At 59.2% G+C, this 25650-nt stretch overlaps 1 protein-coding gene across 3 annotated transcripts; it reads left to right on the top strand.

Annotated features, from left to right (window-relative positions):
- The first annotated feature begins 1175 nt into the window (after positions 1-1175).
- Positions 1176-22841, top strand: RAPGEF3 (Rap guanine nucleotide exchange factor 3). Of its 3 annotated transcripts, none has more exons than XM_035002802.1 (28): positions 1176-1466; positions 1943-2155; positions 7885-7938; positions 8024-8130; positions 8322-8443; positions 8596-8764; positions 9312-9396; positions 9755-9815; positions 9930-10006; positions 10201-10347; positions 10888-11000; positions 11271-11359; positions 11651-11729; positions 11937-12087; positions 12172-12254; positions 13085-13124; positions 15444-15525; positions 15860-16006; positions 17941-18038; positions 18494-18619; positions 18709-18890; positions 19161-19251; positions 19354-19404; positions 20338-20425; positions 20991-21055; positions 21442-21496; positions 21578-21649; positions 22424-22841. In XM_035002802.1, the coding sequence occupies exons 1-28, from the start codon at positions 1461-1463 to the stop codon at positions 22540-22542; spliced, it is 2772 nt and encodes a 923-aa protein (XP_034858693.1). In that variant the 5' UTR covers positions 1176-1460; the 3' UTR covers positions 22543-22841. The 3 variants fall into 3 exon arrangements, with proteins under 3 accessions (XP_034858693.1, XP_034858695.1, XP_034858694.1); XM_035002803.1 differs by lacking the exon at positions 1176-1466 and adding an exon at positions 5386-5560 and having other exon boundaries at positions 2073-2155; XM_035002804.1 differs by lacking the exons at positions 19354-19404; positions 20338-20425; positions 20991-21055; ... (1 more) ...; positions 21578-21649; positions 22424-22841 and having other exon boundaries at positions 19042-19202.
- The last annotated feature ends 2809 nt before the right edge of the window (positions 22842-25650 follow it).

The raw sequence follows: 25650 nt of genomic DNA on the forward strand, positions 1-25650 counted from the left end.
GAGTGGGGAGGATAAAACTTTCATTTTGATAAGCTCCTGGGTGGATTTTTAAATACACATTAAAACTGAGATTTTAATCACCATTAAAAACTGCTCCGAGAAAATAATCATCGGTGGGACATGGGGGCTCAGCGTCCCAAAGCTGGCAGGATGCTTAGTGTCTTCCCCAATTCAGGCAGGCTCAGCAGCAAAGGGAAAGGGACGGAGACTGGGCCAAAAAAAGTGAGTCCTAGAAAGCCGGGGGGCGGGGCGTGCGACTCCTTTCCAAACCCTCATCCCCGTCCTGACCAATTACTGGGCGCTGCGGGTGTGGCGGTGAGGAGCCGCTGTCTCTCCACCCTCTCCCAAGCAGGAGTGGGGCGAGGAGGGCGGCTCTGGGCCTTCTGCGCGGAGCGGGGAACTGAAGCCCAGGAAAGCGACCGGCCTTTGGTACAGAGCCTGCAGAGGACTCTGGAATCCCGAGGCTCTGCCGCCAGCCGCCCGGCAGCCAGGGAGCGCGCTGGGGGCGTGGTTCTAGAAACCCCCCTCTCTTCCGCAGCTCCGCCCCAACTCCGGCCCCCATCCCTTCCGGAGAGCAGTCCTTCTTCCCCAGCCTCAATTTCCCCACCCGCGCCCGTGTGTGTGTGTGTGTGTCCGGCGGGGGCGGGGAGGGGAGGCTGCGCAGCGGGATTCCCCACGGGAAAGTAGCCCAGTCCCTCCCCCGGGCTGTTCGAGACCCTGAACCGAAGCAGGAGGCAGGACGCCCCCGGCCGGGAAGCGGCCCCAGCCCGGATTTCCCTCCCGGGTGGGGCCGCAATGACTCACCCCCCCTCCCCCTTCCCCCGGTTTCCTTGTTTGCATTTCTCCTCCCGGCCACGTGGCGGCCGGTGCCGCCACTCACCACCCCTACCCCGACACCCCGGCCGCGGCGGCCCTGGCACACAAAGCCGGGCCGCTCCTGCCCCCCGGGGCTTCTCAGGCCTCGGGCTGGCGCCCGCCCCGCTACCCAAGAGTCCGGACTCCACCCCCCTGCTCAAGCCCGCCCCCTTCCCTGCGCCCTCCCCCACCGTCCGGCCGGGCGCCTCCTCTCCGCCCTCTCAGCCCGTCCCGGGGAGGGGAAGGGGGCGGGGAGCGCAGGGGGTGTGACAGCTCCCGCCCGGACCAGTGCCAGCGGCAGCCTCGCTTCGGCGCCCGGTGCCAGCTGGCTCATTCGCCTGGGACGGAGGCGGAGGCCTGGGGCTCCTTGCCGCTGGGGAGGGGGGGGAACTCCCCCCCACGCCCCCTGCCCTCTACCCACCCAAAAGAAGCCTCTCCACCCAACGCTTAGCCCTGGCAGCGGGTCCAGCTAGGAATTACCCTGGTCACTTCGCCTGGGGCTTCCAGCCCACACCCCTCCGGGAGCAGTCGGGGTCTCGCGGAGGGTCTCCCCCGCCCCAGCCTTTTGCTCGAGCCTGCAGGGCTGTGCACGTTTGCGAAGGAACATGAAGGTGGGTAAGGTGGGGTCAGGGCCAGCAGGAGCAGGAGAGGAAGATGACATGGTGGGTGGGGTGTTTGGGTGGGAGAGAGAGGGCTGGTCAGGGGTGAAGGAGAGGGGGAGAAGAGGGGTTTGAGCTGGAGCTGCATTTCTGGGGGTTTCAGTGAGTCCACAGCCTCACACTGGGAGGTGGCAGAGATCCCTTCAGGGACCTGGGCAGTGGGGTGGGGCAGAAGTCCAAAGGAGACCGGGAAGAAAGGCCCGATCTCCGGTCCACCAGCTGGAGACCCCGAAGTGCGCCAGACCGGCAGGCCCCAGTGAAGGTCTTCCTGTCCCTCCCCCGGCTCCTGGCAGGGTTGCAGCACCTCCGCCTGACCAGTCCAGAGGACTCAAAGGAAGTGGTTCTGCCTGGGGCGGTTGTGCCCTGGTCCAGCTGCCCCAGCCCCAGCCCCAGCCCCATGGCTCTCTGCCTTCCTCCCTGCGTCACAGGTGGGCTGGCCAGGTGAGAGCCCCTGGCGGGTGGGCCTGGCCGTGGATGGCAGCCCAGCTCTAGGAGCGGCACAGGTGGGAGGCCTCCCGGACGTGGTGCCGGAGGGGACCCTGCTCAACATGGTGCTGAAGAGGATGCACCGGCCCCGAAGCTGCTCTTACCAGCTGCTGCTTGAGCACCAGCGCCCCGGCCGCATCCAGGGGCTCCGCTGGGTGAGTGCCCATCAGCTGGCCTGGCGAGGGCCAGCCACCGGGACCGGAGGAGGGCCTAGACTGGGAGACGGAGTATGCTGCTGGGGGCGCAGGGGCCACCGCTGGGCTGCACAGTGGGTCGAGCAGCTTGGCTGCTGGGTGTGTGGGTGGCACCCACAGCCGCACCGCATGTGTCTGTGTGCGTGCGGTACTCACATCTGTCCATGCTGGCGTGGGGGAAGGGGAAAGGGATTTGTCACAGATCTGTCACCTTTGTGCGCCCTGTTAAGTGCTTGTGTGTCCTCCAGGTGGTGGTGGGAGGCATGTGTGAAATACTGGGGGCCAGGTCAAGGTGGAGGGTGAGGCAAGCTTGGTTGCTGTTCTGGATCTATCACCGTGGCAACATTCTCCTTTAGCGAGCCACTGAACTGCGCCAATTCTTCTTGATCTTGGGGTGAGGTGGTCATGTGAACGCTGCTTGGCATCTGGCTCTGGGGGGCTCAGGGGAGGATTTTGAGAAGTTTGGAGCCTGGAGCTGGAGTCTCCCTTTGCCAGTGAGGAACCTCCTGGAGCTGTGAGAATAAAGGAGAGGGCAGGAGGGGGAAGAGGGGTGGGGTGCGGGGTGGGGGACAGGATCCAGATCAGCAGAGAAGCTCTCTCCAACCACCCAGACTTCAGAGTTCCTTCCCCTGAGATTCAGCGTGTGTCTATTCTGTGGGCCATGGGGATAGCGTTGGCAGGGGGTGGGGGGTGCCAGGAGGGTACTTGGGCAAAGGGGTAGAGGGAAAGCAAGAGCAGGTGACAGAATTGGGAGAGCTTGTCACCTATGTCTCTTATCAGCAAGTCCCTTTGAGTAGGAGGACCACCACCTTCTGCCTCTTTCCTCCTACCTCTTGCCCAACTGCCATTTATATTTATCAGAATATGAGGCTGAGTGAGAAAAACGAGGTCTGCTAAGGTGATGGGGGCCTCCCCACAATCAGAGTTGAGAGGATAATCTAGGTGTCAGTCCCTAGCTCTCCCCCAACCCCTCCCTCCCTCCCTGGGTCTTCCTGATCAAGGGCCACTTGGGCCTGGGTCCTGCTCAAGATGGGGCTCCGGAGGGAGCAGGGGAGCTGGCCCCTTCTGGGCCAAGCCATCTCCCCCACCCCTCCAGCTCACTGGCAGGAGCTACTGCTTGGAGCCTGTGGGCTGGAACCCTCCCTCCCTCCTTCCCTCTCAGACTATAATTACTTGTGTATTTCCTGTCCCCTTCCCAGCTTGTAGAGGCAAGGTGGGAGTGGGGGAAAGGGCAGGTGCCGGGACAATGAGGTCACTGGAGGATCCCCTGGGACCCAAAGACTTGGCAGGGGAGTGGAAGAGGCCGCCAGGCTGTCTCCTGACTCCTCCGGCCCCCAGAATTGAAGAGCTGGGGTGTGTGGGGAGGCCAGAAGAGTGGCGTAAGGGTTGCTGGAGTGGAAATGGGCTGAAAGTCACTGAAACACAGCCCCCCTGCCCCCCCACCCCGCCAGCCAGTTGTGTGTGGGGGTAGGTGGGAATGGGTAATTAAAGGGAACTTAGATTTTTAGGGCTAGGGGCAAGGGCCATACCCTCTCCTGATGACCACCTCTGGGGAGTCGCGGGGGGGGGGGGGTTTGGTTTCAGCCCACTGCAGCTGGTCAAGAGGCTCTGGGTACCCGGGAAGTTGCACCGCTCACCTGAGGGAACGAGGGGCTGGCAGGGAGTGTATACACATGGGGTAAAGGGTGGATGTTGTAAAGGGGTGGAGGCTAGGAGGACAGTGTGGACAGTTATTTAGGCCACGACAGCCTCTTAGAAAACCAGGGGGAACCCATCAATCTCCTGAGGCCTCAAGAGGGCCCTTCTGTTGCGACTAGATCAGGACAAGAGAAAATGAAAGCAAGTTCCAGCAGGACGGCCTGAGGTTAGATAGAGAAAAGATTTACCAACTATGGCAAAAGTGACCCTGGAATGGGATGGAAGAACAGCTCCTTTGGAAAATGCGAGAGAGAGAGAGGAGATCTTGTCTGATGTCTGGAAGCCAGAGAAGAATCAATTTATCCAGGGGCAAGGGCAAGATCAGGATACCTCTGGTGGTTCTTACAAGCTCAGAGAAGCTTCCCTTTGAGAGATTGTTTTGGGGGAGGTGGCTCTATTCTCTAACTCAGAAAATATGCTTTCATCCAACCTGTCCAAACAATGGTAGTAGCTGATAGTTGTCTAAAACTTAGGTCCCAGGCACTATTATTTTTTAAGATTTTATTTATTTATTTGAGAGAGAGTATAAGCCAGGGGGAGAGGCAGAGGGAGAAGCAGGCTCCCCGCTGAGCAGGGAGCCTGATGCGGGGCTCGATCCCAGGACCCTGGGATCATGACCTGAGCCGAAGGCAGACGCTTAACTGACTGAGTCACCCAGGCGCCCCAGTCCCAGGCACTATTATAAGAGCTTTACTTTTAACATATCAAATCATCTGACAATAGCCCTGTGAGATAGATACTAATGTCATCATCTCATTTTATAGATGAGAAAACAGAGGTAGGGGGGGCTAAGTGACAGGTCCAGGGTTACACACCTGCTAAGAGACAAAGTGAGGCTTCTGTCCCAGGTGATCTGGCTATGTAGAGGCCGAGCTCATGGGGTACTTTCTTTTGCTGCAGATGGTAACAGTGACCGCCACCCCCCCCCCCCGCCAAAGCATCACCCCTCCCCTTGCGTCCTCTCCCTGTCCCAACACACACAGCCCTGGCCTGAGACCCTAGCCATGGCCTAAGGGAACTGGTCTGACAGGTCCCCACGAGGCTGTCTGGCTCAGTGCCGGCCCCTCCAGTGTGGCTCTGACACCGAGTGACAGGGAGGGAGGGTGGGGCAGGCTTATGGCGCTGGTGCTAGGGAAGCTAGCTACCACCTCCTCTTCTACCCTGAGTCCTTCCTGTCTGGGCGGGAGGGGACGCAGTGGGCAAGGGCCTTCACCCCCCCATACCAGCCACTTCTTTCCAACTGAGAACCCCTAGGGTGACACTCAGGGTTATCAGATGAGGGACAGGTTTAGCGAAGGTACAACATTTTTTGCATTATGTCCGGGTAATAGGCACCCGTCATAAAATAATGAAGTTTAATCAAAGTTACTTAACATTTACTGAGTGGTTACCACAAGCCAAGCATCGCTTCGAGTGCTTTATGTTATTAACTCATTTGACCCTCATAATTACCTTATAAGATAGGTACTATTATCATGAACCCCATTTTACAGATGAGGAAACTGAAGCACATGGAGGTTAATAAGCAGCCAAGGTCACCCAACTGCCTGGTAATGGGGAGCTGAGATTTGACCTGCGCATCTGGATCGGGAGCCCCCAACCTTGACCAGATCTCCTGACTAGCACCCTCACCCCCATCCTAGGACATTCCCAGTGCACATGCGCATGGTAGGGACCCAGAGGGACTATGATAACAAACCCGTGCAACTTTGTTTAACGCAATGTTTTCCAAACTTACTTACCCATGGAACATTCCTGAGGGCAAAATTTATCCGTCCAGAGCACAAGGTGGGGGAAACACGAGGCCATGGAGGTGCTTGGGAGGCCCTAGTGCCTCGTGGTTAAGGACTTGTGTTTTGGAATTGGGCAGGCACAGTGTGAATCCCGGTGCCCCTCTTCACCAACTCAGGACAGGTCATATAACCCCTGAGCCTCCTTCTCTCCAGCTGCGAGGTAGGAGACAAACACCTCCTTCCAGGGCCAGCGCTGGTTATTCAGTAGGCTCTAGAATTTCTGAGTAGTTGTGTGACTCTGGGTCAGTTACTTCATCTCTCTGGGCTCCCGTTTTCCTTGGCAGATGGAGAGGGATGCCTTCAGGAACCTTCCTCAGCTCTGACGGGCCAGAGCCCCCTTCCCCTGACCCTCGTGCTTATTCCCTGGGGCAGGGCAGGAAACGGTTTCCCCAAGGCCTGGGGATCTAGGATCTGGGCTGTGCCCAGCCTGGCCACAGAAGCGGGCACCAACCCTCCTGATGTGCCCTCCGGGGTCGGAATAATACCAGGAAGGGAGCATAGGCTAGAGCCTGGGTCGTGGGCACCAGGGAGAATTGGGGCAGGGACGGGGCCACCTGGGCGTTTTGACATGAACAACAACAAGTCGTTAGCACTCGGCACTGTTTGTTCCGACACAGGGGGCTGGCTGGGTAGCATTCCTGCCCTTCCTCCTTCCCCGGCTCCTCCTCCTCCTCCTCCTCCTCATTTCCTGTTGCTAAGTCTCCAGGGCTCTGTGTCTGGCACCAGGCTGGGCCCCTTGACCCGGGCAGGGATACCCTAGGGACACCTAGCGACTTCCGCCCAGCCCTGGGCCAGGCGCCTGTGCGTGCCCGACCTCAGGCCTCTGCCTGGCACACAGGGGGAAGATGCCAGGACCAGGGGAGGGGGTTCTGGCCCCGGGCCTGCTTGCACCCCAGCTCCCCAGCCAGGTCCTTTTCAGGGCCCTGAGTGCAGCTGGGAAAGCAGGAGAGAGAGCTAGTGAGAGGGGGGGCAGGAACCAGGCAGGTGCGGTGGGTGGGGTGAGACCAAGAATGTGAGCACTTCTGGAGTTTCTGCACAGCTGTCTGGTTATCCCATGTACTTGTGACTGAGTTACACGAGCTCTTCACCCCAAGACGTCTGTTTCCTAAGTCAGAGAAGACAGACAATCCCTGCTCCGCCTACTTTCCATCTGGTCCTCTTCTGTCTAGGATCAGAGGAAATCATGGAGCGAGACATGCTTTGTAAACCGTAAAGTACTCTGCCTTTGGGAGGGCTCATGGAGGGTCGGGCATGCTGTCCAGAGATGTCCACAAATTCCAGGTGGCAGAGAAAGAAGGGTCGTAAGGGGCTGTTTTGGCCAACATCCCGGGACATACAGGCCCTGGGGTCCTGGATGGCTCAGTTGATACCAAGGGCCTGGCAGCCTTGTTAACCAGGGTTTCTACATAAATCTTGTCTTCCAGAGCCAGTCCTGGGTGCTGTCAAGACTTACTCACTCTTGCAGGGTTATGGGCTAGCAGCAGCATCTCAGAGAGCACAGGGGCTTTCCAGCAGGCAGCCTGCCCTCTGCTTCACTGATGAGTAATAATAGCTAACATGTACATACAGCTCTGTGCTAAGCTGTGCTTTAAACATTCAATACACATTAATTCACAGAACCCTTCCCAAAGCCTCTGTATTGGTATTATGAGTGTTTTATAAATTTTACAGACAAGGAAACTGAGACAGGGAGAGGTTAAACCATATATTTAGGGTCACACTGCTAGTAAATGAAGGAGTAGGGATTTGAATCCAGGAGTCCCCAGGTCTTGTGGCTGGGGATGAACCCCGGCTCGGGATTAGGCTTTGTGACCCCAGGCCGGGAGCAAAGATGCTCATTTCCTGGCGCGACATGGACCTTTCTTACCTCCCATCCTCATGCTCTTTCAGCTCTCTTCCCTACACAGGTGTGGTTTACCTGGGGGCCTGGGCACACATGGGCCCTGAGTAAGCAGAATGGGGATCTCATCTGTTGGGGTGAAGTGCTTGTGTCTAGAAGGAAGACAAGGGTCTGGTGATAGGGTGGGAAGAGGTGGATGCCTGGCGCACAGGGGTGCTCGGGGAGCATTAGTTTATTTGTTGACCGAGTAGCTAAGTGTATGTGTTTGGAGCTGGGGACTGGGCAAGAGGTGAGGGAAAGGGGGAGGGCTGAGGTCCAAGAGCTGGCACTAACGTGCAGACCCTCCCCCCTGCCCTTAGACGCCACTCACTGACAGTGAGGAGTCCCTGGATTTCAGCGTGAGCCTGGAGCAGGTACCAGCCGGGAGGGGTGGAGCTGGGAGGGGACAGTAAGCCAGGGGTTCGGGGCCTGAGCCCGCTGGGACGCTCCCTGTCCTAGGCCTCCACGGAGCGGGTGCTCAGGGCTGGGAAGCAGCTGCATCGGCAACTCCTGGCCACCTGCCCGACCCTTATCCGAGACCGGAAGTACCACCTTCGGCTCTATCGGTGAGTGGAGGCCTGGGCTGCCTCCTTGCCCACCCCCATCTTCTCTCCCTTTTGCTCTCCTTCAGGCCTCTGGGCCTCGCCCTGCTGCTAGCCTAGAAAGGCACCGTTCTGACCCAAAGTTCCCCCTTCTGCCCTCCACCCTCCTGCCTTTTAATTCTCCCTCTTCTTCCCTGTCCCCTTACCTCCCGTAGGCAATGCTGCTCTGGCCGGGAGCTGGTGGATGGCATCTTGGCCCTGGGCCTTGGGGTCCATTCCCGGAGCCAAGCCGTGGGAATCTGCCAGGTGCTGCTGGATGAAGGTGCCCTTTGCCATGGTGAGCCCGAGCCCAGGGTGGGGCCCCCGGGCCTGGCAATCCTGGGGAGCAGGCATCTGGGGGCGAGGCATCGGTGGGCATTACGGTGGGGGCCTCGTACCCACACGGCCTCGGTTTGTCGCCTCCCTCACACCCGGGCCTCTGCCCTGCAGTGAAACACGACTGGACCTTCCAGGACCGAGACACCCAATTCTACCGTTTCCCTGGGCCGGAGCCAGAGACCGTGGGCATCCACGAGCTGGAGGAGGAGCTGGTCGAGGCTGTGGCCCTGCTCTCCCAGCGGGGGCCTGATGCCCTGCTCACCGTGGCACTCCGAAAGCCGTGAGTCGGGAGCCCTGCAGCCCGCAATCCCAGGCCTCGCACAGCTCTCAGACTCTGTAGTCTCTCAGTTTCATCTCTGAGAGGTTCCCTTTCTTCTCGCTGTGTGCCCTGGAGCCCCCTTCCCCACCTCTGAACCGGTTTCTTCCTTTGTAACTGTGGGTGGAAGGCACGGGGCTTACGAAGACCCTGCGCGCTCAGGTGCAGAGGTGGCTGGGAGGGGGCAGGCGGGCAGGTCTGGGTTCGGGTTCCAGTTCCAGGTGACTCCCTGGGTGGCCCTGGGCCTCTCCATGCCAGCTTCCTCTTCTGTCAAAGGAGGAGAGCCATGCCCACATCATGGGGTGGTCACGAGGGCAGGTTGAAATAACACGTGCGAAGCCCTGGGCCTCAGGCCGGCACGCGGTGTGCACGCGGCAGTGGCTGGCCCATTACCGGTCACCATCACTGCGGAGGCCGGCTAGCCCCAGGCCCCAGCGTGGCGGGTGGCGTGGCTCCCGTGCCCTCAGGTCCCAAGTGCGCTGTTTGCCTCCCGGCCGCCCTGTGCCCGCAGCCCGGGTCAGCGCACAGATGAGGAGCTGGACCTCATCTTTGAGGAGTTGCTACACATCAAGGCTGTGGCCCACCTCTCCAACTCGGTCAGTCCGCCCGCCTCCACCCCTTCCCCAGGACCTCCTCTCCCTGTGAACCCCTGAGGCCCCAACTGCTGGGCCAGAAGATGCTTCCCCCCCGCTTCGGCCTCTGGCTTGGAAATGTCCATCTCTGGTTCCCAGCATCCTTGTCCAAAAATCCTTCTCCCTCCCCCCCACCCCCGCCCCAGCACATTTCCTCCCCGGGCGTTGTCTCCTGCTGAATCCCAGGCAGCTGAGCTAGCCTCATCTCTGCACACACACACCCCCTCCCCGGGCGTTTGTGTCCTTGGACCTAACCTCCCCGCTAGCCTGGCCCCTCTTACCCCGGACTCGCCCCACTGACCATCTGCTCCCCGCCTCACAGGTGAAGCGGGAATTAGCAGCTGTTCTGCTCTTTGAACCACACAGCAAAGCAGGGACCGTGTGTAAGTCAGACGGGGGGGCGGGGGGGCAGGACGCCGGGCGCCAGGGGTCTGGACGTGGCAGAGGCCACAGAGAAGTGCAGGTGACCCCAGGTGTCTGATCGGCGTTTCTCTCAGTGTTCAGCCAGGGAGACAAGGGCACCTCATGGTACATCATCTGGAAGGGGTCTGTCAACGTGGTGACCCATGGCAAGGTGAGTTCTCCCTCTCTCCCCGGCCCTCTCGGTGGTACCCGCTTCCCTGGTCCAAGCCCTCGTGGGCAGGACCTCGATGGACCCAAGGTTGCCAATCCCCCAGGTCTCCTCCTGCCCAGGGGCTCTCCCGCCATGGATCTGCTCTGACGAGGGTTGGGGGGCCTGGCTGGGCTATGACTGAGGCCTGGCTGCAGGGGCTGGTGACCACACTGCACGAGGGAGATGACTTTGGACAGTTGGCACTGGTGAATGACGCACCCCGGGCAGCCACCATCATCCTACGAGAAGACAACTGTCATTTCCTCCGCGTGGACAAGCAGGACTTCAACCGTATCATCAAGGTGCCGTTACTGGGGGTGGGGAGGGCAGGGGACATGGCCAGGATCCTTCTCTGGAGAAGTGGCAGGGGGTAAGCGGCAGGGACCAGAGAGGGTCTATAAGGATCATGGCGAGGTAGGAGCTGGAGAAGCTTGGAGGTGATGGCTGGGGTGTGGGCATGTGGGGACGTCTCTAGCACACTGAGGAGGTTCAATGAAACTGGAGAACCCCAGCTCAGTGTGGGAGACCATGGGGGTGGAGAGTTACAGAAGGGTCGGGGGAGACTAGGGTGTAAGGGGAGGCAGAGTAATGGAGAGTGGGAGCCACAGAAGGAGGTGGGGGAGGGATGGGTGGAGGAGCGGGGCTCAGGCTGCATGATGGGCAGGACTGGGAGTAGGGCAGATCCAAGGTCACGGGCATTGAATGGGGTGGGAGAAGGGCTGAATGGCCTTGTGGGTGCCTTGTGGGGCCCAGGGTCTGGCATGGAGGTGGAGGGAGATGCCCTGGAAAGGGGGAAAGGACCCGTGGTGTGTACTGAGCACAGGGTGTGGCTTGTTCTCCAGGATGTGGAAGCAAAGACCATGAGGCTAGAAGAACATGGCAAAGTGGTGTTGGTGCTGGAGAGAGCCTCTCAGGGCGCTGGCCCTTCTCGCCCCCCAACCCCAGGCAGGAACCGGTAACACACCTGCCACACTCCTGCACACTTTCCCTCTTGCCCACCTTCTCTCCTTCCGTTTCCCGGGCTTTACTCCCTTCCCGCATGTCTTACCCCTGCTCGCTGGCCTCCCAGGGTGGGGGGGAGGGGCTTCTGGGGATCAGATGCACCCCCAGAGCGAGCTTCCCTCCACCCCTGAGGTGGGACAGAGTTGGCAGATAGGGAAGGGTGATGTGATTCCTGCTGTCTGTCCAGATGGGGGAAGGGCTATGGATCGGCTGTTTCTGCTAGGTATACAGTGATGTCTGGCACCCCAGAGAAGATTCTAGAACTGCTGTTGGAGGCCATGCGACCTGACTCCAGTGCTCACGACCCAACAGGTAGGGACAAGAGATACCCTGCCTGCTGTGTGACTCATTGGGTGGTCAGCGTAGTCTGGGGGAGGGCCAGGCACCCTGAGTGTGACGTCACTGGGTGCTGGGCTGGGCCAGCAGGAAGTCCTCATTCCTGTGCCCTTGGCTTGGGTGGGGAGTGCCATCACAGGACCTGGGCCTTGCTGGGACACTGCCCACCACAGGACTGGGAGAAGGGAACTCCAGCCACGCAGACATCTGTGCTCGGCAGACTTGACCTCTGAGGCTTCCTCCTGTTCCCCTGTCCCTGCCCTACAGAGACCTTCCTCAGTGACTTCCTCCTGACCTACAGTGTCTTCATGCCCAGTGCCCAGCTCTGTGCTGCCCTCCTGCACCAATATCCTTCCAGCCCCAGGGGGACGAGGAGGTTGTATGGAACAGGGAGAAGGGGTCTCTCAGAGCAGGGCTGTGCTGAACCCTCTGAAGTACCAGCCTCGTGCCGAGGCCAGCCTGTCAGCAGGCCCCGGGCAGCCTTGCCCCTCCTTTGCCTGAGGTGTGGTGGGTGGCCCGCTTGGCCGCTGTGGTTCCCTTGACTGGCGCCCACCTTCCATGCGGAGCCTTCAGGGGGCAGTGAGCAGGAACACAGCACCTACATTTGCAACAAGAGGCAGCAGATCCTGCGGCTGGTCAGCCAGTGGGTGGCCCTCTATGGCCCCATGCTCCACATGGACCCTGTGGCCACCAGCTTTCTCCAGGTACCTGGGAGTGAGGCAGGGCTGGACCGGGCTGCCGGGAGGGGTGCAGCTACCTCTGGGTCAATGAATCTTGGCTCCTCCCAGAAACTCTCAGACCTGGTGAGCAGAGACGCCCGGCTTTGCCTCCTGCTGCGGGAGCAGTGGCCGGAGAGGCGGCGGCACCACAGGTGATGCTTGGGCTCCACGTTCACTTGTCACATGCGTGGCGGGTGGTGCACTGGGGACGGAGAACACCGCACCCACGCTGGACACCAACACAAACACGTGCTGGAAATCCAGGCTGCACCGCCTATGGCCATGCTGCTCTGGGCACGCCCCCCCCCCCCGCCCCCCGGGCTCCGGGTTCTCGTCCCCAGCACCAGGAGAGCACCCATCTCGCGAGCATGGGGTGTCACGGCGCCTTCTGAGCACAGAGCCATGCCTTGCAGGCGCTATGAGCTATGCGAGTGTTGGCTGTGGCTGCTCATTTGTCTAGTCCTGTTCTTACCAGTCCCCTTGCTGTTCCCCCTCGCGCCACGCTCACGCACTGTCTTGCGCCACACAGGCATTCACATGTCCTTCTCCCGAGCGCACCTGCCGTTCCCACTCTCTCCATTCTGCACATACTTACTCCGAGCATCCTCGGTGCCCTGTCCTGCTGGCCCAGCCTGGTGAATCCCCTAGAGCTTCTCTTGGCCTTCCCAGACATTCCCATGGGGCCAGGTGAGGTTCAGGGAGAGCTCACCTGCCCAGCCTGACACCTGGGGCACATTACTTCCTGGAACTCTCTTTCCTTCCCCCCTGCTGGCCTGCGGAAATCCCAGAAGGCAGGGGCTGAGTTTCGAGCCCCGGCTTTGCCCCCTCTAGCTGGTATTTAGCAAGTCTGCAAAGCTCTGAGCCTCTGCTGAGGGTAGATGGAATCCAGAGCCAGACCCCCCACCCTCCACCCCTTGCCCCGTCCTGCCCGAAGGGGTCCCTGGCTCACCGCATCTCACTGCCCTTCTCCCTTGCTCCCCAGGTTGGAAAATGGCTGTGGGAATGCATCTCCTCAGATGAAGGTGCCTGCGCAGACCAGCTCCTCTCCTCTCTGTCTGGCCCCAGCTTCTTCCCTCTGCCCCTCCCTCAGCCCCCACCCCAGGGGCTCAGCCTGGAAAGGATCCCCATGCACAGACACACCCCTGGGGCTGGGATAGGTGTTCACAGAGCAGGGGCTGGGTGTGGCGTGGGGGCCAGGCCTAGTGAGGAGACACAGAGGTCTAGGGTCACCCCTCCATCCCTACCTCACCCCAAGGGGCTTCTATTGCATCTGGGAGGTATTCCATGTTCGCAGAGCCAGTTAGCAGTTCCCCAGGGGTTGGGGGGAGGGGATGGTGCCTGAAGGCAGCCTCTGAAGCCCAGGGGTTCCTGGGAGTCAGAGGTGGCTGGTACCATTCCTGGCAGGGGCCCACGGGGAGCGAAGGGGGCTGAGAACGTGTGGCTGGAACCGAGATTTCTTGAGGAAGGGTGGGAGAAAGGGCTGGAACGGTAGGATGGGGCTGGTTGTGGGGAGTGCTGCACTGGGAATAAACACCAGGCTCTCTGTGCCCAGTGGCCTGTGTCCCCTCCCCACCCCCTCCCTGCTAGAGACTCTCACAGGCTCCTTCTCTTCTATAGGCAAAGCTTGTTTTCACCTCAGGGCCTGGAACTTTCTTTCTCTGGCTCTTTGCCCACTCAAATCCTTATCTTTCTGATCTCAGCCAAAATGTTGGGTCCTCAGAGAGGCCCCCTTCCCATCTCCCTATCCAGAGCACCCCTCACCGCCCTCGCCTGACAAGGTGTCTTCTATGACTGTCGTCAAAGCCCCAGGCCCTGTGGGGTTGTTTTGTTTATCCTGTTAGTGCCTGCCCCACCCCGCTAGAGTACTGGCTTCCAGAGTGAGGGGCCGGCACCTGTGGCTTGCGGCAGACGCTCAGGATCTAGTATGGAGTCGCCCTCATGTGCCGGGCACTCTGCTAGATGCTGATGCTGCAGTGGCGGGGGCCAGCCACCCCGGGCCTTGTGGGGCTCGCAGACAGACTGCTTGGCGTCCTGATGCATAATGGCAAAGGCAGGAGTCTCTGAAAACAGAGAAGGGAAGGGCCGACTCGGGGTCAGGATCAGGGAGAGTGACCGCAAGAGCTGAGAGCTACAGGGTGGGAGGGTCGGGGGGAAGAGGCCCTCAGTGAGGTTCGACAGGGCAGGGAGTCCACCTGTTCGGGACCCTGCAGAGGGAGTGTGAGAGGGAGCCGCCAGAGGGGGCTGGGGAGGCAGGCAGGGCCCACAGCACGTAGAGCCCTGTGTGCCATGTTGAGGGGTTTGGGCTTTGTCCTCTGAACAACGCGATTCCTTGGAGATGTTGGGGCCGTGGGTGGACAAGGTTGAATGTGTGTTTTGAGGAGGTCAGCTAAGGACCCCGTGCTTTATCCAGCAGAAAGCTGCATTAGGAAGCTTAATCTGGCTCTGGTCAGGCAGACTGGAAGGGGGGAGCTGGAGGCACCCGAGGACTGACAGTAGAGAATAGTCCGGCCATTGTAGCACATGCGGGGGGGGAGACAACTGGGCAAGTGGAACTGGGGGTTGGCTTGGGCTGGGAGGAGGGGCTCAGAGGAACCCCCAGAACAAGGTGATAAGCTTTGCGGAAATGGGGGGGCAGGGGGCGGGGAGAGGCGGGAGCCAAGCCCAGAACAGCTGGGAGGCAGGATGAGGGGGTCTGAGGGAGGTGTTGAGTCTGGGGGGATGGAGCCCAGATATGGAAGGATCCCAGAGGTGCTTGGAAGAGAGGGCGATGCTGCAACTTCCGCATGCAGGTGATGTGAGGCTGTGCGGATGTCTGGGGAGAGCTCTGAGACGTGGAGTAGAGAAGGCCTGTGCAGCCTGGGGTCTGAACTCAGAGGATCGGCCCCATTCAGATCTGGGAGTGGGCAGAGGAGTTGTATTACGGAGGCCTTTGCCCGCCCGGCATGGCTGCCCCGTCAGCCCTGAAGGGCTATTGTGACTATTTAGATACTTAGAATAAGCCTGTACTGAGCCTAGCACGCAGCAAATGGCCAATAGCAAATGGTAGCCAGAGGAGGAAAAGGAAGACAAAACCAGGGCCAACGGCTGAGGTGTGTTCATATTAGGACAGCTCTGGGCCTATTTGGTAAAGGGGGTGACACGCACTCACAGGGGCACTGGCTTGTCTCACCTCGGGGAGCCTTGGTGTCTGACGCCTTCCCCAGCTCAGGTCCACGCAGCAAGCAGAGCCCGCTGGTGGTGTGTGCGCCATGTGGGCCCCGCGCTCCCAGGGACAGAGGCCTCTGCGTGGCTCTGTGCACTCTCCCCTGTGCCTCCGGGGCCTTACTTTCTCTCCCTCTCAGGCCAGGAACGTGCCTGTTTGGCTCCCAGGCCAGGACCAGCCCCTCCCCAGCAGCAACTGTGCCATTCGAGTTGGGGACAAAGGTTGGTGGTCCGGGCCAGCCAGGGCAGAGGCTGCAGCCTGAGGTCATCATCCTTGACCTTAGTATGCTTGGCCGAGGAGGGCACGACGGACTCCTCGGGGTCTCTGTTCTAGGCTGCCAGACGGGGTGTGCCCCCCCCCACCCTGCGCCTCCCTCCCTCCCTCCCCAGCTCACGACCTCCCCCACACTCTGGGCAGCGGGTCCACCCAGGCTTCCCGTCACCACCCCTCCTGCCTCCTCGGGCCCCTCCCACTGCTGTGCTTGCTGCATGCTCACTTCTGGCTGGGGGGACCAAGAAGCCCCTTCCTACAGCTCGGCGTGGTCTTCCTCCGCAGTCCCCTATGACATTTGCCGGCCCGACCACTCGGTGCTGACCCTGAAGCTGCCGGTGACGGCCTCCGTGAGAGAGGTGATGGCAGCCTTGGCCCAGGAGGATGGCTGGACCAAGGGGCAGGTGCTGGTGAAGGTCAACTCTACAGGCCGTGAGTTGTGTCTCTGGGGGGGGGGGGGTGGCTCCGAGGGAGGGGGCCCCTCAGTCTGTGCCCAGATCCCACCCCTCGAATTAAGATCAGCGTTTTGATCGTCTTCATCAGTGTTAATGATGGCTAGCATTTAAGGGCGGTTTATTATGTCTCTCCAAAGTGCTTTGCATGTAGTGCTTGAGAGCATGAGCTCTGGAGCCTGCCGTCGGCAGTTGAGCCCAGCCCTTTAGCTACCGGTCTGTGTGTCCTTGGGCAGGAGACTTGATCTCTCTGTGCTCTTTTCAGCATCTGTTCAGTGGGGCTGGTAAGAGTGCCGACCTCGCAGAGGAACTGTGAGGATTGAATGGGCGTATCTATTTTAGGGTTTAGAACGGTGCCTGGCACAGCACTTTGTACATTAGTTTTATTATTATCATCCTCATCTATTCATTGAGTCCTGGTAACCACCTTATGAGATAGGTACTTTCATCCTATTTTCATTCAGGGAAACTGAAACTCAAGGGGATGAGGCAATTGTCCCGAGTTCATACAGTAAATGAGAGTGTCTGGCTTTTGAATTTAGGTAGTCTTCATTCATTTTGTCAGTTGGCAAACATGTTTGAGAGTCAGCTATGGGCCAGCAATGTGTTAGGAGCTGGAGGCACCATGGCAGGTAAGATAAGAAGCTTGGTGGTTAAGAGCATCCACAGGATCCCCTAACCTGGGTTGGGATCCCAGGACCCACTGCTGACGAGCTGTGTGATCCTGATCTGAGCAGAGTGCTTAACCTTGCTGAGCCTCCGATTCCTCATCGGTCGCATGAGCACTAACACTGTACCCATCGCACAGGACTGCTGTGGCCATAAAAGAGATCACATATATAAAACACTTAGCATGGGGCTTGCACAAAGTTAGTGCTCAGAACATGGCAGCTTGAGAATTATTTAGACCTGCTTTCAGGGAACTTGGGCCATCAGAAACCACTCTTCATTCTCCGTGGAGGACGCAGCCCAGGGCTGACAGCTGGAGCCTAGGGTAGACAGGAATTAGGGGCACCCAGGGAATAATGACAAGGAGTGGAGGCCAGAAAAGCAAACCCTTCTCCTCCTTCAGGAAGTGGGGAGACGGGTTGCAGTCACGTGGTCCTGTGCTCTGCTCTGGGAAGCACCGCCCTCTGGTGGCCACCCAGAGAGTTGCAGCTGCCCCAGGACCAGAGACTGCGACCGGACAGGAACTGTTGAGAGTACTGACCTTCCTTCCCATTGTTTAGATCACCTCCCATGTCAGTAACCAATATTTTTACTACAAGCCCCCTGTTATGTGTATACTTGCTTGGAAGTCATATACATATACTCTCACACTAACACTATATAATTCTAAAGCTACCCACAAAGTAAACAAGCAAAAACAGATGAGAAAAATAAATAGAAGAAGAGCTGATAGTTTTTGGACAGAGGATGGTCTTGCTTTGGAGGCTACTGGTCTAGAGAGTAGGGATTCACACATGACTAAGAACACGGTCTCGGTCGGTAGTTGCTGATGAAAATCAACACTAAGCCCCGTGTGGGGCACTTCCCAGTTTTCAAAGGGCCGTTACATGCATCGTCTACTTACTGCCACTGCTTCCATAAATTAACTTGTTAGACCTGCGAGTAGTCGGGGTTGGTCTTGCTGTCTCCATCTGACAAAGAAGGAGACTCAGGGAGTCTCCGCCGTTGCCCGAGTATTGTCTCTAACCATCCTTTCTCGTCTTCCTCGGCGTGCTAACCTGGGCAGTGTGGATGTGGGGGGCACAGACGCCTGTGCATTCGGTGCACCTGCCCAGGACTCCAGCCCGGCTCCTGGGAGAAGGGACCTCCTGACTGGGGCCTCGACCCTGCCCTCCGTAGCTCCCTGGCCTCCCTCTCTGCCCACCACTGCCCCCCGCTCCCCCCCAGCCTCTGCTCTCTTTGCAGATGCCATTGGCCTGCAGCCAGAGGCCCGCGGTGTGGCCACATCCCTGGGGCTCAACGAGCGGCTCTTTGTTGTCAACCCACAGGAAGTGCATGAACTGGTAGGAACAGGCAGGGGGCCAGGGAGGAGCTGTGTTTTGGGGGTGGCAGAGGTGGGTGCAGGGGAGGGTCACAGAGAGGAGAGAGGAGGGCCTGGCTCTGACTGCCGCTGGGTCTTAAGGAGTGGGCCTCAACTGATGGAAGGTACCAGATGCTGGGGAAGGGAGAGAGCTGGTTGAGAGCTCTCAAGGAGAAAGAAGACCTCCCCTCATTGGGGGTTCCCCAGGAGACAGGAGCCCTACAAGGAGGGGGTCTCAGCACTGGGGAGCTGGCAGGAGGATAGACAACTCCTTGGGAAGCCTTACCCTTCAGAGGCCTACTCCTGGTAGCACCCTTATCCTCCCCGACGTGCCTTGGACCATGGGCATGGAGTCTCTGCCCCAAACTCTCTCCTCCTACCCCGCACCTGCCCCCTGGATTCCTCAGGTACCCCTCCTGAGCTCTCTTGCACCTACAGACCCCACACCCCGAGCAGCTGGGGCCCACTGTGGGCTCCGCTGAGGGGCTGGACCTGGTGAGTGCCAAGGACCTGGCGGGCCAGCTGACGGACCACGACTGGAGCCTCTTCAACAGTATCCACCAGGTGCAGGGAGCAGAGCTGAGGGGAGGAGCGCTGATGGCAGGGACACCCCGCCTGATGTGGGCTCATCTCTCCTGCTGCCCCCTCCCCAGGTGGAGCTGATCCACTATGTGCTGGGGCCCCAGCATCTGCGGGACGTCACCACTGCCAACCTGGAGCGTTTCATGCGCCGCTTCAACGAGCTCCAGTACTGGGTGGCCACGGAGCTGTGTCTCTGCCCCGTGCCGAGCCTGCGGGCCCAGCTGCTCAGGAAGTTCATCAAGCTGGCTGCCCAGTGAGTGCCTATGGGCTGGGTGGGTGTGTGGCAGAGTCCCGAGGCCGCCTATCTCATGTCCCCGTCCCTGGTCAGTATGTTGCCAAATCTGCCTTCCCCTTGCTTCCCTGGGTCTCCTAGAGTCTCTGCCTCCCCACCCCATCTCGCCCAGCCCCCACAGAGGCAGCGCTGGCTGGACCTGATCCTGGGCCCCAGGCCGGCTGTTGTCTGGGTAGGAACTCTGAGGGTGTGGCTGTTTCCCCTGAGATCCTCTGGGTCTTCCACTCATAGCCTCAAGGAGCAAAAAAATCTCAATTCCTTCTTTGCCATCATGTTTGGCCTCAGCAACTCGGCCATCAGCCGCCTGGCCCACACGTGGGAGGTAGGTGTGATCTGGACGGCCCGTGCCCATGCTGGGAGTGCTGGTTGGGGATGGGGCTCCCATCCCAGAGCAGTGAGAGCTCCATCTGCCTCTGCTTCATAGCGGCTGCCCCACAAAGTCCGGAAGCTGTACTCGGCCCTCGAGAGGTTGCTGGTGAGTGCTGGGCCTTGGCTCCTCCTTCCAGAAACCCCGATTCTGGGCTTCCCGGCAGCCTCTCTACCTGTCTCCGGCCACTTCCAGGGTTTCCAGCCCTGGGCCAGAGTGGGATTCCCTCTGGGCTGTACGTTTGGGGAGCTGGTGAGGCGTGGAGTGTTAGCGGTATGAGGGGGGTGCCCAGCGTGTTATATGCCGTATGGTGGGGGTGGGGGTGGGGGAGCCTTGGCTGTGGCTGTGACGTCCTGTGTGAAGACCAGGACAGGGCACATGTGGTGTCTGGCCTTGGGCTCCGAAGCACCAGGCGAACACCCGGGGAACATGGGTCTCCAGCTGACCTGCCTCAGGTCCAGGAAGCAAGTCCTGGCGCCAGGCCCACAGTGTGCCAGGGCCTGTCAGTGGGCCCCTCAGGAGATGCTGGAGGACGCTAGAGGAGGCCACAGATGAGGGAAAAGCTGAGGAGCTGGCTTCCCCTCCCACCCCCTGCCAGGAATTGTTGGGGGGGGGGGTTGGTTAAGAGGTTTTGAGAGTGTTCAGGAGAGAACTCACACAAAGGTGTTTTTATCAGCCTGGCTCTGAGCTCTTGAGAAAAAAATCTACCTTGTGGGCTCAAGAGGTTCAAAGGAATTTACCTACTAGAAAGGGAAAAACAGACAGAAACAAGAACAGGGACAGAGACAGAAGGGGGGGGAGTGGTTTCTATGAAACCTCAGGGCCCCTGAAGTGTGCTTGGGGGGTTAACCAGAGGCCAGGAAGCCGTATGCGCAGATGGCCGGTCTGGCCGTGCTTCAGGTCCCCTCCCGCCTGCTGCAGAGCCCGCCTCAGGGAGACCTGGGGCCCAGAGGAAGCTGAGCTCCGAGCAGATGGTGTTTGGTTGTGTCGTGGTGCGTGGTGGGTCATGTCCCTCCCTCACTGAGGCTTCTTCCCTCTCAGGACCCCTCATGGAACCACCGAGTCTATCGACTGCTCCTCACCAAGCTCTCCCCCCCCATCATCCCCTTCATGCCTCTTCTTCTCAAAGGTAATTGGACCAGTGCTTACCTTCCTGCCTCCACCCATCCGTTCCTGCGTCTGTCTGTATGTCCATCTGACCCTTGGGGTGCCAATGCCTTGGGGGACACAAAGACGAATTATGAGTTCACAGGCTAGAAGCAGTGTTGACGCAAGTGCTGGTGATATCAGATGGCCTCTGATATGAGGCCTAAGAGATAGAAGGAAATTGCTCCGGGAGGTCAGAGGGGAGCCAGAGGAAGAGGGTAGTGTGGGGCTGGGACAGGCCCAAGGCTCCCATTATTGGCCCTTTGCCTTTCCTGGGCTGCAGGAAGGGAAGGAGTTTGGGGACCTTTAAGCAAAACCCATCTCTCTGGGCGCCTGGGTGGCTCAGTTGGTTAAGCGACTGCCTTCAGCTCAGGTCATGATCCCAGGGTCCTGGGATCGAGTCCCGCATTGGGCTCCCTGCTCTGCAGGGAGCCTGCTTCTCCCTCTCCCACTCGCCCTGCTTGTGTTCCCTCTCTCGCTGTGTCTCTCTCTGTCAAATAAATAAATAAAATCTTTAAAAAAAAAAACCAAAACCCATCTCTCTGCAGACATGACCTTCATCCATGAAGGAAACCACACACTGGTAGAGAATCTCATCAACTTTGAGAAGATGGTGAGTTCAAGGAGAGTGGGCGTCTGCCCCTAGAGTGGGTTAGAGATATGACTGTGTCCTTGCAAGCGAATGGGGGCGGGAGATGACCGAAAGTTGTTATTAATAATACAAATATGAATACTTCTTTTAAAGTAGTCACTCCCTTGCGTGCTGGGGAAGACAGCCTTCATTATCTCACCCGGCAGGCTGAGCCCTAAGCCCTCCCTGATCTCTGTTCTTTCTCCCGCCACCTGGTCCCCCCTGGGCGTGTGGGGCAAAGCAGACACGGCCCCGTCTAGTCCCTAGGAGCGCCCCCACTCCAAGGGGGCTTGCTTCCCAGCTGCCCCACGGGCCACGCCAGGGTCCTGCCCCTCAGGCCTGCTCTTCTGTCCTTACTTTGCCCACAGAGAATGCTGGCCAGAGCTGTCCGGATGCTGCACCGCTGCCGAAGCCACAGCAACGGTGAGAGGCCCCCCCGCCCCCCCAGAAGCCCCCCCACCCCTCCCCTTCCAGGCTCTGACTCCCGCCTCTCGCCCCGCCCAGTGCCGCTGTCGCCGCTCAGAAGCCGCGTATCCCACCTCCACGAGGACAGCCAGGCCGCAAGGACATCCACGTGTAAGTCGGGCAGGGCTGGGGGCCGACAGCACAGCCACGGCTGGCGTTTTCCGCCACCTGCATACAGGATGCTATGGCCTCTTCACGACACCTCTCTGAGGAAGCTAGAATGTTCTCCCAGCTTAAAGACACACAAGCAGGCTTGAGCCCTGAAGTAACTGTGGAAGGCTGGGACAGATGACAGAGCTGGGACCCAGGCACTCTTACTCCAGACCTGATTTTGTTTAATTGGCCTTCAGTCGCATGAAGCGGATTAATCGTAGTCCACGCTTCAGCCGACGCTGTCACCATTGGCCCTTTGTTTTACGTATGTACCGATGGTGATAATCTACCGAACACCGCTGGACCCAAGCCAAGTAGGGGCACATTGACAAGAGCCTCCTCTCCCCACGCACTCTTCCCTCCTCCTGGGCCGCTATAATATATTGATGTAGATATATTTATATGGACTTATATACATACACCTACAGCTTTAAAATGCTTCGTACGCATATTATGACAACAAAATTCTTGAGTTGTAGTTGTTTTTGAATTTAGTAAAAAGGGGTATTGTGCAGTATGTTATCTCGGGGACCTGTTTTTCAGAGTCTGAGCTCTCCACCACACTTCTCCAGACTGGAGGGCTAGACAGTCTTCTAGCTCGGCTGTGGGAAGTGGCAGGGTAGGGGGTGGAGGGCGGCAAGGCTGATTTGCTCCTTGACGGGGAAGGGATGGGCTCTACAGAGTGGCAGGGCTGCCCCCCCTGACCCCTGTCCTGCCCCCCCTCCCCCGCAGGCTCCGAGCAGTCCCTGGGCACCCGCAGTCCGGCCAGCACCTGGGCTTATGTCCAGCAGCTGAAGGTCATCAACAACCAGCGGGAGCTCTCCCGCCTCTCCCGGGAGCTGGAGCCATGAGGCGGCTGGGGCTGGAGCAGGCACTTCCGGGCAGGAAAGCCAGGGCAGCCCGGGCCAAGAGGCCCCCAGGCCGGCCGCAGCTGGGCAGGGCTCTCCGCGGACTGGACTCGCGGCCCTGGAGCGGGCAGCGTGGCGGCGGCCGTCCCCCGTGATGACGGGCGCCCGAGGAGGACCTCGAGTGGAATGAGCCGGGGCCCAAGGCCAAGGAATGGGGGACAGAGAGGCCCTGGAGCGGGCGGGAGAGCAGGGCAGGCGCTGGGACTCTGTGTTCAATAGAGAGCTCTCCACACCAGGTTTTTCCCCCAGGCTCTGTGCCTCTGTGGCTTTGTTGTCCGGCCATCTCCAGGCGGTTTCACAGTGGACAGAGGGAGCAGGTCACATCCATGTGGCGGGTGTGTGGCCGGGGCAGGGCTGGCGGCCTGGGGCGGGGGGTGGGGGTGGGGGTGGGGAGGAGCAGTGGGGCTTCTCTTCCCTGAGCACGAGCACGGGAACAGGTGATGAACAGTCGGTGTGGCCGCGGCTGTGTGAGGCGGAGGGCTGGTCCCTGAGGAGCCCTTCCATGAACATCAGTGACCAGGGATGCTGTGTTCCGAGGCCAGCCCTGTTGGGGTGTGTCAGTGAAGGCCGAGACCGTCCCAACCCCAAGAGCTGGGGAGGGGGTGTTGTGTCGAGGGTGGACGCAGGGAGGCTGACAAGCAGTCCCACTGCTGCACGGGGTCTCTGGGTCCCAGGCGGAGCACTAAGACAGCTGTCACTGCCGTCCAGACCTACGCCCCTGGCCTCGGCAGCTGCCGGAGTCTGGAGCCCCTGTCAGTGGCCAGTGGGGGTCACCCCCGGCTGCCCGCTGTGGTCTGAGAGCACTGTTCCAGCCAGCTGCAACTAGCTCCTTCCACCCACCCCCTCCTGGCTGCAGCACGCCTCAGCCTGGTGGGTGGTCCTCTCAGGAACCGAGGCCTCCGAGGACAAGTGGCCAGTCATAGAAAGAACACTGAGGCAGAGGCTTCTGAGGGGAGCCCATCCCTTTCTGAGGCCTGGCAGGCTCCCAGGAAATCCACTTTCTTGAGACTGGTGCCAGCCAGCTCTGTCAGCGTTCTGTCCTCCCTCCCCCGCCCCTTCAGCACTCCCCTCCCACGCAGGGGGCTCCCTCCTCTCTCGGCTTCCTATGGCCCTGAACCTGGTAGGGGGAGGTACACTGTCTGGCCTGGAGAGGGACCTCTTGGCCTTGGGGATGACCCCAGAGTAGGCGTTGAGTGGCAGGGCCCATACCTGGAGGCTGAGGAGGCAGCTGGTGTGGTCCCGTACTGGCTCAAGTCCACCTCCCCTCACCCCTGCCCTGCCGGACCTCTTATCCCTGTGGTCAGGGACACACATACAAACTGCTTCTGGAGAGGGTTAGAACCTTTTGCAGGAAGCAGCACAGCTGGGATTATACCTCAGGTTTCTGGGAGAATCCCAGCAAGTTAAGGGACAGTTCCCTGCCTCCATTTCTCCATCTGTAAAATGGGTATGATGATCTCAGTTCAGCCCTTAGTGACAAACAAGTCAAACTGTAGTTCTGCCTCCAGAGCCGCAGAGACAGCCTTGGCAGTCCACTGTCCTCGGCCTGACGCCGTGGGTGGGCAGCAACGCCTTGAGTGAAGTTGGGCAGAGCCCACTCCTCCAGGGAGAGCCTGGGTAGAGCAGACGACAGGGTAACCAAGCCGGTTCCTTTGCCTGTGGGTGGAGATGCAGGCCCACGGGGCACAGAAGCTTCCAGAGCTAAGCAATCATGACATGAGGCCCAAGTCTTGGTGAGTCAGGACTCCCAGGGGCTCTCTTCCATCCTAAACCCATTGTCTGATGGGGTTTTGGCCAAGGCCAGACCAGCCTGCTGGCCACAGCCCTTCACCATCCTTTCAGACTCCAGAGTGAGACAAGCCTTCCAACAACAGAATGGAAGCCAAGCGTGGTCAGGGCCAGTGTCCTCCATCAGCATTTCCATTTTTCTTCTCTGTGGCCACACCTATGTCCTGAAGGAACTTTGGCAGCATACAAATCTCCCTTCTGCCCTGGACTGCCCTGCAACTTCCCAGCTCCCTTAATCTCTGGGGTACACCTTTTGAGCCTGTTGAGAGAGGCTTGGCCAGGAAAACAGTGCCCAGGATGGGCAGGAGGACGCAGACTGGGTGCTGGAGATGCTGCTGACTGGGTTGGGTCACCATGGAGGAGGGAAAGGCTCTAGGTCATGGTGGCTTCTTGCTCTGAGGGCCACGTCATCTTTTGTCTCCCTGACTGCCGAGGCATGGGGTAGGTGGGAGGCATCTTCCCGTGTCATGTCCTAGCAACCCGGGCTGCATGTAGGGGACTCCCAGTTAGTGTCCCAGCTTCAGGACAGCCATGATGGGAGAAAGAACTCATGGGACTGCTGAGAGAAGGAAGTATAAGAGGCCTTAAAAAAATCTCTTACCTAAAAGGAGGTAAAGCAGGGAAGAAAGTGTGTGTGTGTGTGTGTGTGTGCGCGCGCGCGCACCTGTGCCCCATGAGGGAGAACAGAATGGAGCAGATAATTCCTCCTCTCAGATACACACATATACCCACTACTCCCTTACCCCTTCTCCTTGGCTTCCCCGGGAAGTCCAGGACGCTAATTGTGGGGTACACGCCTCTCCAGCAGGCTGAGCAGGGTCACGCCTCTCCAGCAGGCTGAGCAGGATCCCGTGAAAGGGTAGGGCAGTCTGGGAGCCTGACTGTCTGACCCCTGGCTGCCTCAGCTGTTCTCCCTGGGAGCCAGCCCCCCTCTCTCTCCACGAGCCCTGGGCCTCTGGCTGCTAAGCTTCCCAAGCTGCAAAGATTAATCTTTTTAATATTCCTGTTATTCATAGTATTTATCATGCTGATAGACTTAGATGTGACTAGTTTTCATCTTTTCCAGTATTCTTTAACCTCTATTATTTTTATACTGAGAGTAGGGCACATCCTTTTACCCCCATTTTACAGTCAGACTGAGGCACAAAATGATTTGCCTGAGGTCACATAGCTGGCTAATAAGCAGGTGGACTGATGAGGAGCCTGGGTGTGTATCCGCTGGACCCGAACCATGGAACTTTGCTCACCCCTGCCCTTGCCTTG

Source organism: Mirounga leonina, unplaced genomic scaffold (assembly GCF_011800145.1).
Source record: "Mirounga leonina isolate KUSES-001 unplaced genomic scaffold, KU_Mleo_1.0 Mir_126, whole genome shotgun sequence".
In the NCBI taxonomy this organism is placed as follows: domain Eukaryota; kingdom Metazoa; phylum Chordata; class Mammalia; order Carnivora; family Phocidae; genus Mirounga; species Mirounga leonina.

Bases quoted from the DNA above. Each gene is read 5' to 3' on its own strand.
- RAPGEF3 (XM_035002802.1), top strand. The intron at 8,131-8,321 runs GTGAGTGGAGGC...TACCTCCCGTAG, and splicing joins TACCACCTTCGGCTCTATCG to GCAATGCTGCTCTGGCCGGG. The intron at 19,252-19,353 runs GTAGGTGTGATC...TCTGCTTCATAG, and splicing joins GCCTGGCCCACACGTGGGAG to CGGCTGCCCCACAAAGTCCG.